This window comes from Cyanistes caeruleus, chromosome 6 (assembly GCF_971803275.1).
Source record: "Cyanistes caeruleus chromosome 6, bCyaCae1.hap1.1, whole genome shotgun sequence".
Classification (NCBI taxonomy): Eukaryota; Metazoa; Chordata; class Aves; order Passeriformes; family Paridae; genus Cyanistes; species Cyanistes caeruleus.
Window position 1 is genome coordinate 38,846,372 of NC_141706.1, and position 12,087 is coordinate 38,858,458.

Here is a 12,087-nt window from a genome sequence, read left to right on the forward strand (position 1 = left end):
TCTTGAAATTACAATAGCTTTTTAGATACCATTAAAATACTGCTTTAGTGAATCAGAATTTTAACTATGAGTAAACCTTTGTCACACATTGTCACAGTGAATTTTTCTTGACATCTTTTCAAGTTCACTATTAGTGCAAAAACTTTATCCTGATTTAGTAACTACACAAAAAAACATTACTCCATTCATGCATACATATTTTTCCAAATATGTATATACTTGGATGGCCTTAAATTCCCCAACTAGAGAGAAATGCTTTCCATGGAGCTGCTTATTCCCAGTAACCCACATCAGAGCTGACACATGAAAAATGGTGAAATTACTGAAGGTAGTCCAGCCTGAATAAGGACTACCTTATTAGTTCAGGTACTTGCATCGCCCTAATTTTCATATTAATCATGTGTCCATCTTTCTTTGAAATAGGGCCATCATGCTTCATGTCAGAATTTAGCATGTAAGTAAAATTCATAGTGCTTCAAATCTCACTTGAAAATATTTGTATGAAGAGAACAGTGACTAATTTTATTGTTTCTAACAAAAATGTGATTTATTTTAGTCTTTTTGTACTATACATACAATATGAACAGCTGGCAAATAATTTCACTTAAAAAAAAAGAATTATAAGTAGTTTTATAAACCCTCAAAAATTTCCCCAAAAGATAACAATATGGAGCTTTTCCTATTTAACAGAGCTGCTACACACTGTAATACAGCTATGTTATATATTTCTCATCAATTTTTACAGTTTCCACTGATTAAATATATATTGACTCATAAAGTATTACCATTACATCAATTGTCAGCAGATGCAAGAGTATGTCATTTAAATATTAACTATCATATAAAAATGGCAGCTTGATTGTTTGGAAGCAGTAATCTGGTGCTGGTTATTGCCACGTTTCCCTAATGCATTAGGTGGCAGTCACAAAATGCATTGCCTTTCTGATATACCTGCTACTACAAAACCAGAAGCAGGTAAATTCTTTATGTATCCCCCATTTCTCTTAGATTTAATTTTTATTTATTTCTGAACTACAGATATCTTTGATCTGAATTGCAAAAATGCATTAGTGAAATATAAACAAAGATATGCTCACTGGAGTCAGAAATTATATGCATCATCTCTAAATCAATGGGAAAAATATACAAAGAACCAGTAACAGATATATTACCCTGTGCTTGAAATATTTTTATGACAGTTCCTGTATAATATGGGTACAATATATCATCCATTGGGATGTTTACCTAAATTCTTAATAAGATTGTACTTATTTATGTAAAGTACATTCTATTCTCAGTACATCAAGACTTGTCTTTTCCAGAGATGGTAAGAAGCTACACATTACTACTAATATGAAATAAATCCTTTATTCTATGCTAACTGTACAGTCAGGTTACACAGACACTTCACAGACCATTAAAACCTTCCAGTAATTGATAGGTAATCACTCATTTGCTGGCTGCACCAATGTACATGAGAGAAAAAAACACTCTTTTTTACTAATGTAACACGTAGAACTTGCTGCTATTGCTACACTTAATGTTCACAGTGCCATATCATTTTTAATGCAAACACTCATTTTCTGCCTCCTTCTTATATTTTCTATTAAAATGCAACACAAAACAGCATACATTTCATTCTATCCCTTTGAGGATTGCATAAGCAGTTCCAGGGAGTATCAGCTATTGTACTGTTACTATTACAATAAATAAATATTTTAGAGTTTAAAAACCAGGTATTTCATCAATTTTTTTTTCTATGAAACTGCTTGCCACTCATTCAAACTTTTTACCTCTTCTTTAAGCTAGTGCTAAGATAGCAGTTTTTAATATAAATAACACCTTGTGTAACAAGGCAAATTCATGTTCTAGTTAATAAACAGCATCAATAAATTTGTCAAGACTTTAATGGCATCCGTACACAACTTTTCATACACTAAGGAATTTTTTCTGCTTAAGTGCTTTATCTTAAGCGGTTTTAATTAGCCATCCTCTTATCCATATGAACAGAAATAAATGGAGGCAGGAAAACGATCTGTTTTAAGCCTTCCTATTACTAAAAAATAGTAATAACTTACATGGGTTTTGTTATTAAAAGCAAGGAATCAAACTGATACAACTCCATTTAATCAATGTGAGAATTTTCAGTAAGTTTATGCATTAAACATATGATAAACATGTGATAACATATAAACCTGCAGTCTGTCTGGAATTTTCAGCAAAATACAAATTCAGGGTATCCTACACATTCGCCTTGAAGTTAAAAGACTAATTACATGAACTGATTTATTAATAAATGTGGCTTTTTGTCTAATTATTTTAAGTACTAACAGACTGGGGAACCATTTTAAATGTCTAATGTGCCTTGAAACCATTTTTTTTAGGTTAATTACATTTCTCACTGAAGTCACTATAGATATGCCCCTCAGGTTTTACACTAGAAGATTAAAGAAAAAAGAAAGATGATTACCTCATTGGCCAGGTCCAGTAATACTGGGGCAACTGCATTTTTCATCACCCCATTCAGGTACCTAGACAAGACAAAGGCAGGTAATTTTGCAGTGGCAAGAAAAGGCCAGTTTATACATGTCAGCATCCCTTGTGAATCTTTTTCATTTAGGGGAAAATACCCCATTACAAAGTATTTAATGGAAAATCTTTTAAGAAGTATTTTAAGCAATCACTAATTCTCCAGGGCTGTCTCCTGTTCTATTCATCTGCAAAATATATCCATCTCAATGAAGTCACTGGTAAAAAACCCAATATATCAAGAAATTTAAAAAGTGTGGCTTAATGACACACAAATAAATTATAACTGTACTTCTTAAAGATACATCACAGATGAATAAACCTCTATTATTCCCAGTAAAGATTTTTGGTTCCACATGACCTTCAGCTATGAAGGTGCACTGTATATCTTACTCAATTCACTACTATGCACAAAAACATAAATTCTCAAATTTATTGCAGATTTTATCAACTGGGCAGTACTTTAAATACTAAAGGCTTACTTTAGTGAAATCAGTCTAACAATTAATATTCTAAAGAAAAAACAAGATATATTTAGGATTCAATAAAGGCTGATAGAAAGCCATTATCCTATCGGTGGCAAAGGCTTCATGTTTCTGGTTGAGGGTATTACACAATGATGTTTCTGACCATCGTTTCACACAATGTCGCTTTTCTCACTTCTGTCACTTGCACTGCTTGATATTTACATTTTGATAAAGCCTGAAACCTGTGTTCAGAAGCTGATGGGAAAGGAGCTATGATATTGGAAGCCACTATGTGCTTTGCAGCCACGTGGAAAAGAACAATAGTTACCAACATTTGAACCTGCTCGTTTATCCTATCTGTATTCGCCTAGCACATCATTACTGACATCATTAGAAGGCCACAGCCTTTCCAGCTCTATCATTATCTATCCATCAGAAGACACTCTTCTGCTCATTAGTTACAGACATGAAAATTCTTTATCATTTTACCTTTCTGTGGAATGGGTGGCACACCTTTATAGAACCCCTTCACATAAGATTAGAGAGAAGGCTTTTTGCTTACAGGTTATGTTGAAGCTTAATGAATTAAGGAAATAAAATAAAAAAAGCTTTTTGCTGTAACCTATTATAGTTCCACATAAAAAAAGCCCCACAAAACAAGATGCCTCATGTATCTTTAAACATTGAAAATTTACGACAGAAGAAAATGAGGGATCATACACAAAACACACAACCAGGAAAATGTACTTGAGGTTAATGTTCTCAAACATGCATCTAGATGATCGAACAGCAACACTACAGTGACAATGAAGTAAATTTCTGTCAGATATTTCTAATGCTTCTGGCAACTCCATTACAGACTAACAGGTCTCATATGCTGATGGCAATACTGTTCTGAAAACTTGTTGTTCCTCCTTGTACTTTGTGTTTTCCTAAGTTTCAGACTAGTAAGTCTCAACCAAGCAGAATAAACTACTCTATTTAACTATTTTACTTGCTCCTAACAGGCACCACTGGAAATGTCTACCTTCAAAACCTGGTAGTTTCTGACCCAAGAAAGCAATGACAGCACAATTATCTGCTTGTATGTCGCCAGAAATACTAAGAAGCATAGCACCCACGCTGGGGCTTACAGCGGTAAAGTGGATGCTACGGAACAGCAGAGGAGAAGACATGTTTGTCATATTTATGCCTGAAGTATTTCAAAGTGGCTTCTAACTCAAGTTGTCTGCTTCTGTAGCCTCCTAAACATACTACACAGTAAATCTATTAAAATAGGACTGAAATGAGATTTTTAACTATTGACCAGAACATCTCTGATTTTAAAACATGTGCATTTTACTCAGCCATGTTAATACACTTGCAAAATGACATACTCAGAAATAGCATAAAGAATGATTTTCCCTACCACTATCACACAGCTTCATACATAATGCATTAGTTATGTACTGCTATCATACTTCAGACTACAGAAGAAGACAGGAGACCAAATCCTCCTACCTGATGTGAGACAAACTTAATCATACCTACAACCCTACTGACACCCATACAACTGCTGCTTTGCATAAAACAAAATTTTGTCCCATGTTTCAGGTTGAAATTTCAGGCTGGAACTAGTGATTTACACATACTCAAAGAAAAGGCTTACTTACACAGCAGTTACAATTACCACAGGCCACTTCACTGAAACTGTGCTAGTGAAAAATAATTAAAAGTAGTACTGTATATGCACGTTATTATCACAACAAAATTTTAAGCCAATATTCTTCCTAAACAAGAATCAACCCTAAGAAAAGTGTTATGTGATCTAGTACAAATTTTACAGAACAATACAAATAATAAAAAAACAAAAACAAACACCTAAACTAGTACACTTCACACTAGATATTCTAAACCAGTGTCTGATATAATCAGGTTGTGGTTAAGTTTTAAATACATGACTCTGGCAGAAGCACATTTAATTGTTTACAAATGAAGGCTCTTTGTTGATTTTCTTGATTCATACAGATTAGTATTAAGCACGAATATCATACATCACAAGTATGAATTCACTTGCCATGCATGCTCTTCAGATATGTCAGTCTACAAAGTAATATTTTAATTGCATATCTTTACCTGTTATCACTATGCCCCAATTATGTCACTGGAATATTTTTAGTAAAGCCTATAGAACTAACAGAAAAACTATACGGAATAGCAAGCACAGTTTATTAGCTTAAGATGCAAACAATTGTAAAATGACATAAAGGTTTTCATCCTCCCTTAAAAACTATTTCTGACACTTCTGTTGATAAAACAGGAGTGATCTAAAAATTAGTGCTTTAACTGGCAATACATGAATATGTAACTTTTTGTAATGTAACACAAATGTTGTTTTAAACAAGCAACTGTAACAGAACAAGCTCTCTTGCTGTAAGGAAGTCATCAAAATCAGTCTTGACACAGAAATCCTAAAAATTGCAAACTATAGGCAATACATAATAAATGCCACCACATTCAGTGAGAAAATATTTGCTTATCCCGACTTAGAGCCATGGAAGTAAAATCTTTCTTAATCAGAATGACCAAATCCTGAAAATTTTCTGTATTTCCAGTGAAAAACATTTTTTAGCTGGACCATTCTGTATTCCCAAATTATTAATTTATTATTATATAAAATTAGCTTCATCAGCTAACTAACTCACGAATGCCATAAAAACCAGTAGCTATGATGGGAATATTAATTGGGGTGGGGAGGTCATACCTTTGGTAGTAAGTTTCGATAGCTTCAGCAGTATGATGCTTGGCATGTGTTCTTTTGATTTGTTTCTAGAAAAATGAAAAAACAAGGACTTTTACAAATGTGTCATAGATCAAAACACAGAAATCATGACTACGCAAACATGTGATCCTTGGCTATACTTTGATAGATGTGAACCATGTTTTTAGATTCCATACAGAAATGACATTCAATCTACCTATTGAATTGAACTTCTTCAGACTGTACTGCAATGTACCATATGTAAAAGCCAGTAAGGTCACAATAATTGAATCTAAATAAGTTTACTGAAGGCTGCTGAGGGCAAAGAAAAACTTGTACTCTCTTTCAACCTTTGTATTAATTTTCCCTCAATTCAATTCCATCTAAGTCTGGTGCACTCTAGTTTTACAATTCAATTGGCATTTTTAACCAGGAAGAACATTGCTTAAAAACAACTTATTTGAAAAACTACAAAAAGTAATTCCATAGAGACTTGCCACTTGACTGACACCTGTCATCTCATGATAAATGACTCCATTTTCTGCCTCTCTTGCCTTCTGCCACTCCGGCAATGGTCATTTATCATCATCTCTGTCAGCAATGGAAAGCAGCACTGACAGTGCAAGTCAGCAAACATTTAGCACATGGAACCACGCAACACAGGGAAATTATTATTGTCAGAATAATAATGGTTTAGCATAATTTATTACAGGTCCACCAAATAAGCAAAGGCTAGATGTTATTAGACAGATGGATGGGTAGGCTTGGCAGCCATCCACTGAGACTCAGGCGGTGCTTGATGTGGAAAAAGGAACATCCTCCAAACCAATCAGAAAGCTGGCAGTTCAATTACAAAGAAATAAAGGGACATTCATCATTCAATTAGGCACCTGTCAACCCTCACAAAGGAGAAAACTTCTAACCTGGTACTCCTGGGAGAAGATGCTCAGCAGAGTGGACTGCGATTGACTGGAACAAATAAAAGAAGGACAAAGTTAATTACTGGAGTGCACTGCAAAGAAACAAAAGAGAAGGGAGCTTCAAAGGTAGGCCTGCTGCCCTGTAATCTAACAGAACATGAAAACAAGTGTGGAAAAGTTGTTCCAGATGAACACCTCAGACAAAGGCTTCCTGCTGCTAGGTCAAGGAGAGAGCGTATGAGGGAGGGGAGGAAAGTACAGCAAGAATTTCAAATCAAACTAGCATATCGTTTGGGTGATTCAACTTCAGAACCCAAAAGTCCTACCAGGAGCAAGTAGTGGAGCTAAAAGCTAACAGGGTAAAAAAGGAAATTAAAGCAAAATTGTCATTAATAATTGATGGAGTTAAATTCCTTCAGCAGTTGGGAACATGCCGCTTATTCATTGGCAACATATTGAAATTCATTTTGTTAGCAGCAAGGGAACTTCTTCAGTAGCTGTCTCATATTCAGGTTAAAAACTTCCCCTCTGTCAGAAGTAGCATATGGGACCAGTGGAACATTCCCACTGAAACTGATGTGCTTTGAAAATGGAAACTTTCACAGCAGGAAGCCAAGATTCCCCGGAGTCGGTCATTTCCAAAAGCTGCCATAAGCTTCATTCATCTAAGGCTCCACTCAATGTCAAACACCTGGCAATGAAGCAACCTGGAAAGCATTCTTCCCAAGTGGGAATTTTTCTCTCTGAATTGTTAACATTTAGAAATGAGACAAGATTTTTTTTCCTCTGAAAGGCAATCAATACCACACTGCTACTGTTTTCAATTGTCCTCTGTGGATATATCTACCTCATCACATCCTGAACACTACTAATTACTCCTGATATATTTTTCTACTACATGCAACTTGAACAAATTATAGTCTCAATAAATCGAGTTTTATGGTACAGCAAAGCATTATGAATAATTAACATTTTTTTCCTTTCATGAACTTACCTACTATGGCACAGCATAGGTAGTTCAAAGATTCTACAATGTCTAAAGTGTCACTCTTCTGTCAGACTTCTTGTATGTGAATTTAACACCTGTATCATATCATAATTACATTAAAAGTACATGTTCTCTCCATACATAAGTGACCCTTCTCCTTCCAACTGTCACACTTCAGAAATACTAATTTAAGATAGGGAAGTCCTACTCCCACTTTCAAGAGGGAACACTAAGGCACAAAACAACTAAATGGTTGGATCAGAGTTAAACAGACAGTATGTATATGCAGCATAGTATAAAGTTATCTCCAAACCAAGCAGCTGAAGAATCAGGAATAAAGTGACCAGATTAATGTGGTGCTGTATAAAGAAATACAAGTATGTCTTATCCATAGCTGTGCTTCCAGGCTTTTTGCCATAACTCTGTATTTTGGGCTTGTCTGCCCAGTGCAACATCTGCGTGACAGCAGTAAGCTGAGCCTTGATCTTTGGTATTTTACACGTGGGATTGTTCACCCTGAGTATTCACAGAGACTGAATGTTAAAACTGTAGAAAAATGAGAGCAACAGAAACTGACTAAAATATAGATTTATTAAATTAATGGATTACAGAGAAAGTAAGTACAATACAGTAAAGAATTAAAAATTTTATTAAAGCTTCTGTTTAAATAAACAGTATTTAAATAATAAATATTTATTTAAATATACATGTGACACAGAGGCCAGGAGTTACATACCACAAAGCCTTTCCAAAAGGGGCACAATCCAATTATGACAACCTGCAACTTGCACATGTAATCACTAGAAGGTGAACAAAGGAAAGATTAAGGTTATGTACTTACACAGGCTATACACATACAGAAAGCTAAGATATCTCAAGTTGATTTTTTTTAAAAAAAATCAAACCTGCAGGCTATAAATAAGTTGGATACATATGGCCCCCTAATGGCTCACCACATAACTATTATTACCATGTAGATTTACATGGTCATAATGGTAGAACTGAATTTAGAGATAGATGTGGGGAAAAGCCCAAAACAGATCAGGACAGCATTTGCCTAGATTTCTGGTTTGAGTTCTCCTCCACTGATGTAGCAATTTTTGTGGTTTTAGGTCATTCCTGGTATGATAACTGTACTTACACTACCACTATCCTATTATACACTGACACTGACATATAAAAAAAACCTAAGACCATTATCCCTCCTTCCCTTTACACTCCACCTTTAACGGCAGTCTTGGAAATGCCAGGTTAATGGTTGGACTTGATGGCCTTCAAGGTCTTTCCAAAACTAAATGTTTCTCTTATTCTCGTCCATTTTATTTGTTCCCTTAGTGTCCTTGGATTTTGACCTTCTGCTTCAATTTAGTTCAACACTCCTCTCCTATGCTTCCAACTGTTCAGATAATTTAGGACTTAGCATGAATACTGAAAAAAAAACATTCCAATAACACTGCAAATTGTATATACTGGATTGCAGTATAGAAACTACTGCTGAGGCAAAGGGAATTATTTCAATAACACCATTCAAAGAATTTCAAGCCTTACTGCTGGATGATCTTTCCCCTTCTCCAGGAGAAGTGGATTTATACCTTCACAGGGCTACTTCTATGTTTCTTTTGGTTAATATAGTTCTGGTCTTAAACTCTAAAACCACTCACCTGCCACTCAGTGTTTCCTCGCTACAATTTCATTGCGACAATTTCCTGGCAAATGAAGTAGCTCCTCAAAACACAGATGGAGCATCTATTGCAAGATCCCATTGAGTGAAAACTGAAACACCATGGTTTCAAAAAGCACTGAAAAAGCCAGTACTATGTACTTGGAGAGGAAATTCATGAACATGAATTTGAATAACAAAACATCATGATCACAACTGCTGATACTGACAGCAGGAATACTACCATAGAAGTTACCATTAGTTCTACAGGAACAGCTAAATTCCCAAGGCTCCATCCATCCTCTGATACTTCTGTACAAGATTTCAAAGCAAAAAATGCAATTTTTGCATTTATCGCTGAGCTATCCAGGAAAACAAACCTAAGACTGAAAGTGGTTTTTATTCAAATAACATTTGAGTATTACGTTATTGCCTTTCATGGAAAAAAACTATATAGTAAGCCTCATGGCATACTTGAAGACTAGGAATATAGATGTTTGTGACAAGCAGACACTTTTGTAGAGAAACAACTGTAGAGCCAAGGTACATAATTGCTAATTTTCTCAAACAAATAAAAAACCCAGAAGTCATACTTAATTCTCCCATTTAAACATTTAATAAATTAACTTGCTACCCCTATTGTAACTAAGTATATTGTCCAGAGAAATAAACAAACTTTTCTCTTAAGTTCTGTAGTAACAACTTTCACAGAAATATTTTCTTCTGCAATTCCAGATAGTGATGAATCTAACTCCCACAGCTCTGTTCAAAGCATCCAGTCTTGCCCTTTAGATGTCCTCTTTTTCTTGTATACTGGCATCCACAATGACACCAATTTACCTTTTGTTACTCTGTGTTGATGTCAGTGGCATACTTCCATCTGAATGCCTGGTGTATTTTGTGCTCTTGTCAATTCGTAAGTGGATTTGAGCAGAAAACTGTGAAATCTAAAGTTGGCTAAAAATGACCATTTTTTAAAGACAAAATTACTTTTTTTTTTGTAAAATGAAGTGTAATTTCTAGGTTCCAAGTGATATAAAGGTATAAAAATTTCCTTGCCACAAAAAACCCCCAACTATTACAGTTATGAAAGTTACTCCTTATATACAAATCAAACATTTAGAATGGGATGTCCAAGTCAGTCCAGAAAAAGGGATAAGAGAAATTATCTCTAAGAACTTAGATTTCAGTCAAGCTAGAAAGAAAATGGCAAGTTTGGCACTGGGAATAGAGTATGCCCTTTGGTCAATTACTATGTACAAATAAAATTTAGACCATTTGATTCTAATGAATCTCAGAATTTGGTAGATGAGGAATGCTATAATCCCTGGACAGTGTTTCAGAAATGTTCTGGTTTGGAAGGAGTATTCATATGTAAAGTAGTAACACGTAAGTTACTACTGCATATAAGCAGTTTAGTGCTTTGTAGCTAGAGATACAAAACTTTAGCTAAAAAGCAGCTAGTAATGATGAAAGCAATTTAATTGTACCAGATCATCACCTCAACAAAACGAAATTGCAGATGCAACCAAGATTTTAAGTGCTGCCCAACTTAATATTTTTTACTTGCTTCAGCCTCACCAGGAGAGAATCCAAGCATAACAAATGTTATGCAAATATATTACCAGCCTTTGCAAATAATGAATTCTTTACAGATAAGATAAAACTTGCAGGTTTTTTACCTTATTTTCTGAGATTAGTGAAAAAAGAGTTGTAGGTGCAAACCAAATTTCCACTTGTTTCATGTTTTCGAATGAGTTTCCTTTCCCTCATTTTTAACTCTACACTTTCTGCCTAAAGTAGAAAGAATAAAAAATGAGTTCTACATTTAATGTATTTTACGATGGAATAAAGGAAGAGTAGAACGATTTGTAAAAATAAAAACAAACAAACAAACAAAAAAATCAAGAGAAAATATGAACTGTAGTATTTAATCCAGAAGTATTCACAAGCAGAGGGAAAGCATAGTCCATAAGACAAATATGTTATATATAAACAGAACAGCTTCATTGTTTCCATTTCACAAAATGGAATATTCCACCTTCTTAAAATGATAAATATATTGGTTAAAAAACTGAGTGTAGGGGCAGGAGCTGTGTTTCCAAAATTCAGAAGCTGTCATGTGAAATCCCAAAGCTGCAGTGTCAAACCTCTCTGAAGAACCTACACTGCCACTTAGCCAGGAATTTAGGTAGGGGGGAAAATTAATTCTTTCCCTCCACAGTCTCTAGTGAGTATGCACACTACTCATATCTTTCATGATGTGTTCTGAAATAGATAGCAAGAGTCTCTCTTTTTTTAACTCGAAAAAAACTTCCCCTTTCCATGTATAGTAAGTTTAAAAAGACTTTTACTAATACAATATTCAGCATTGAAATAAAAGTAATAGGGCTAGACCTGTATGGTGCTGCCATGCCAGATTTAAAATCTAAGTGAGGAAAGAAAGATATAAATCCAACAAATTTAAAAGACTAGTGGTGAAAGGAGAATTCTCCTCCCATCTAGCCTGAAGTTTCAGAGCATGTGTCTAAAATGTATTTTTCCTGTTACATTATTAAAGACATGAAAGAAATCCAAACAGCAGAATTCTTGTCTTCCGTACTGCAAATGATTTGGAACAGGGACTCCTAAAGGAAGCAATGTTTATACTGCTTATCACATGCTAACCAGTCCACTCTCATTTGTAAAAATTCTGTCAGTAATGGATTTCAAATAGATCTAGCAGCATTGCATACAGCCTAAGTGGCTTCCCAGAACTGCAGGATGTGTGCAGCAAGCACCAC

The 12,087-nt window shown here is 34.8% G+C and overlaps 1 protein-coding gene across 5 annotated transcripts in view; it reads right to left on the reverse strand.

The window, feature by feature from the left end:
* Positions 1 to 12,087, reverse strand: part of CDIN1 (CDAN1 interacting nuclease 1) — a 123,593-nt gene that overhangs the window by 90,746 nt on the left and 20,760 nt on the right. For all 5 annotated transcript variants that reach the window (XR_015288616.1, XR_015288614.1, XR_015288615.1 and 2 more), the window contains exons 2-4: positions 6,660 to 6,705; positions 5,740 to 5,804; positions 2,471 to 2,531 (exon numbers count right to left, since the gene is read on the reverse strand). Coding sequence is in view for 2 of the 5 variants with exons in the window: in XM_086895329.1 (XP_086751455.1) it covers positions 2,471 to 2,531; positions 5,740 to 5,804; positions 6,660 to 6,705 (172 nt within the window). In the remaining 3 variants the exon portion in view is untranslated. The remainder of the gene's footprint in view (positions 1 to 2,470; positions 2,532 to 5,739; positions 5,805 to 6,659; positions 6,706 to 12,087) is intronic.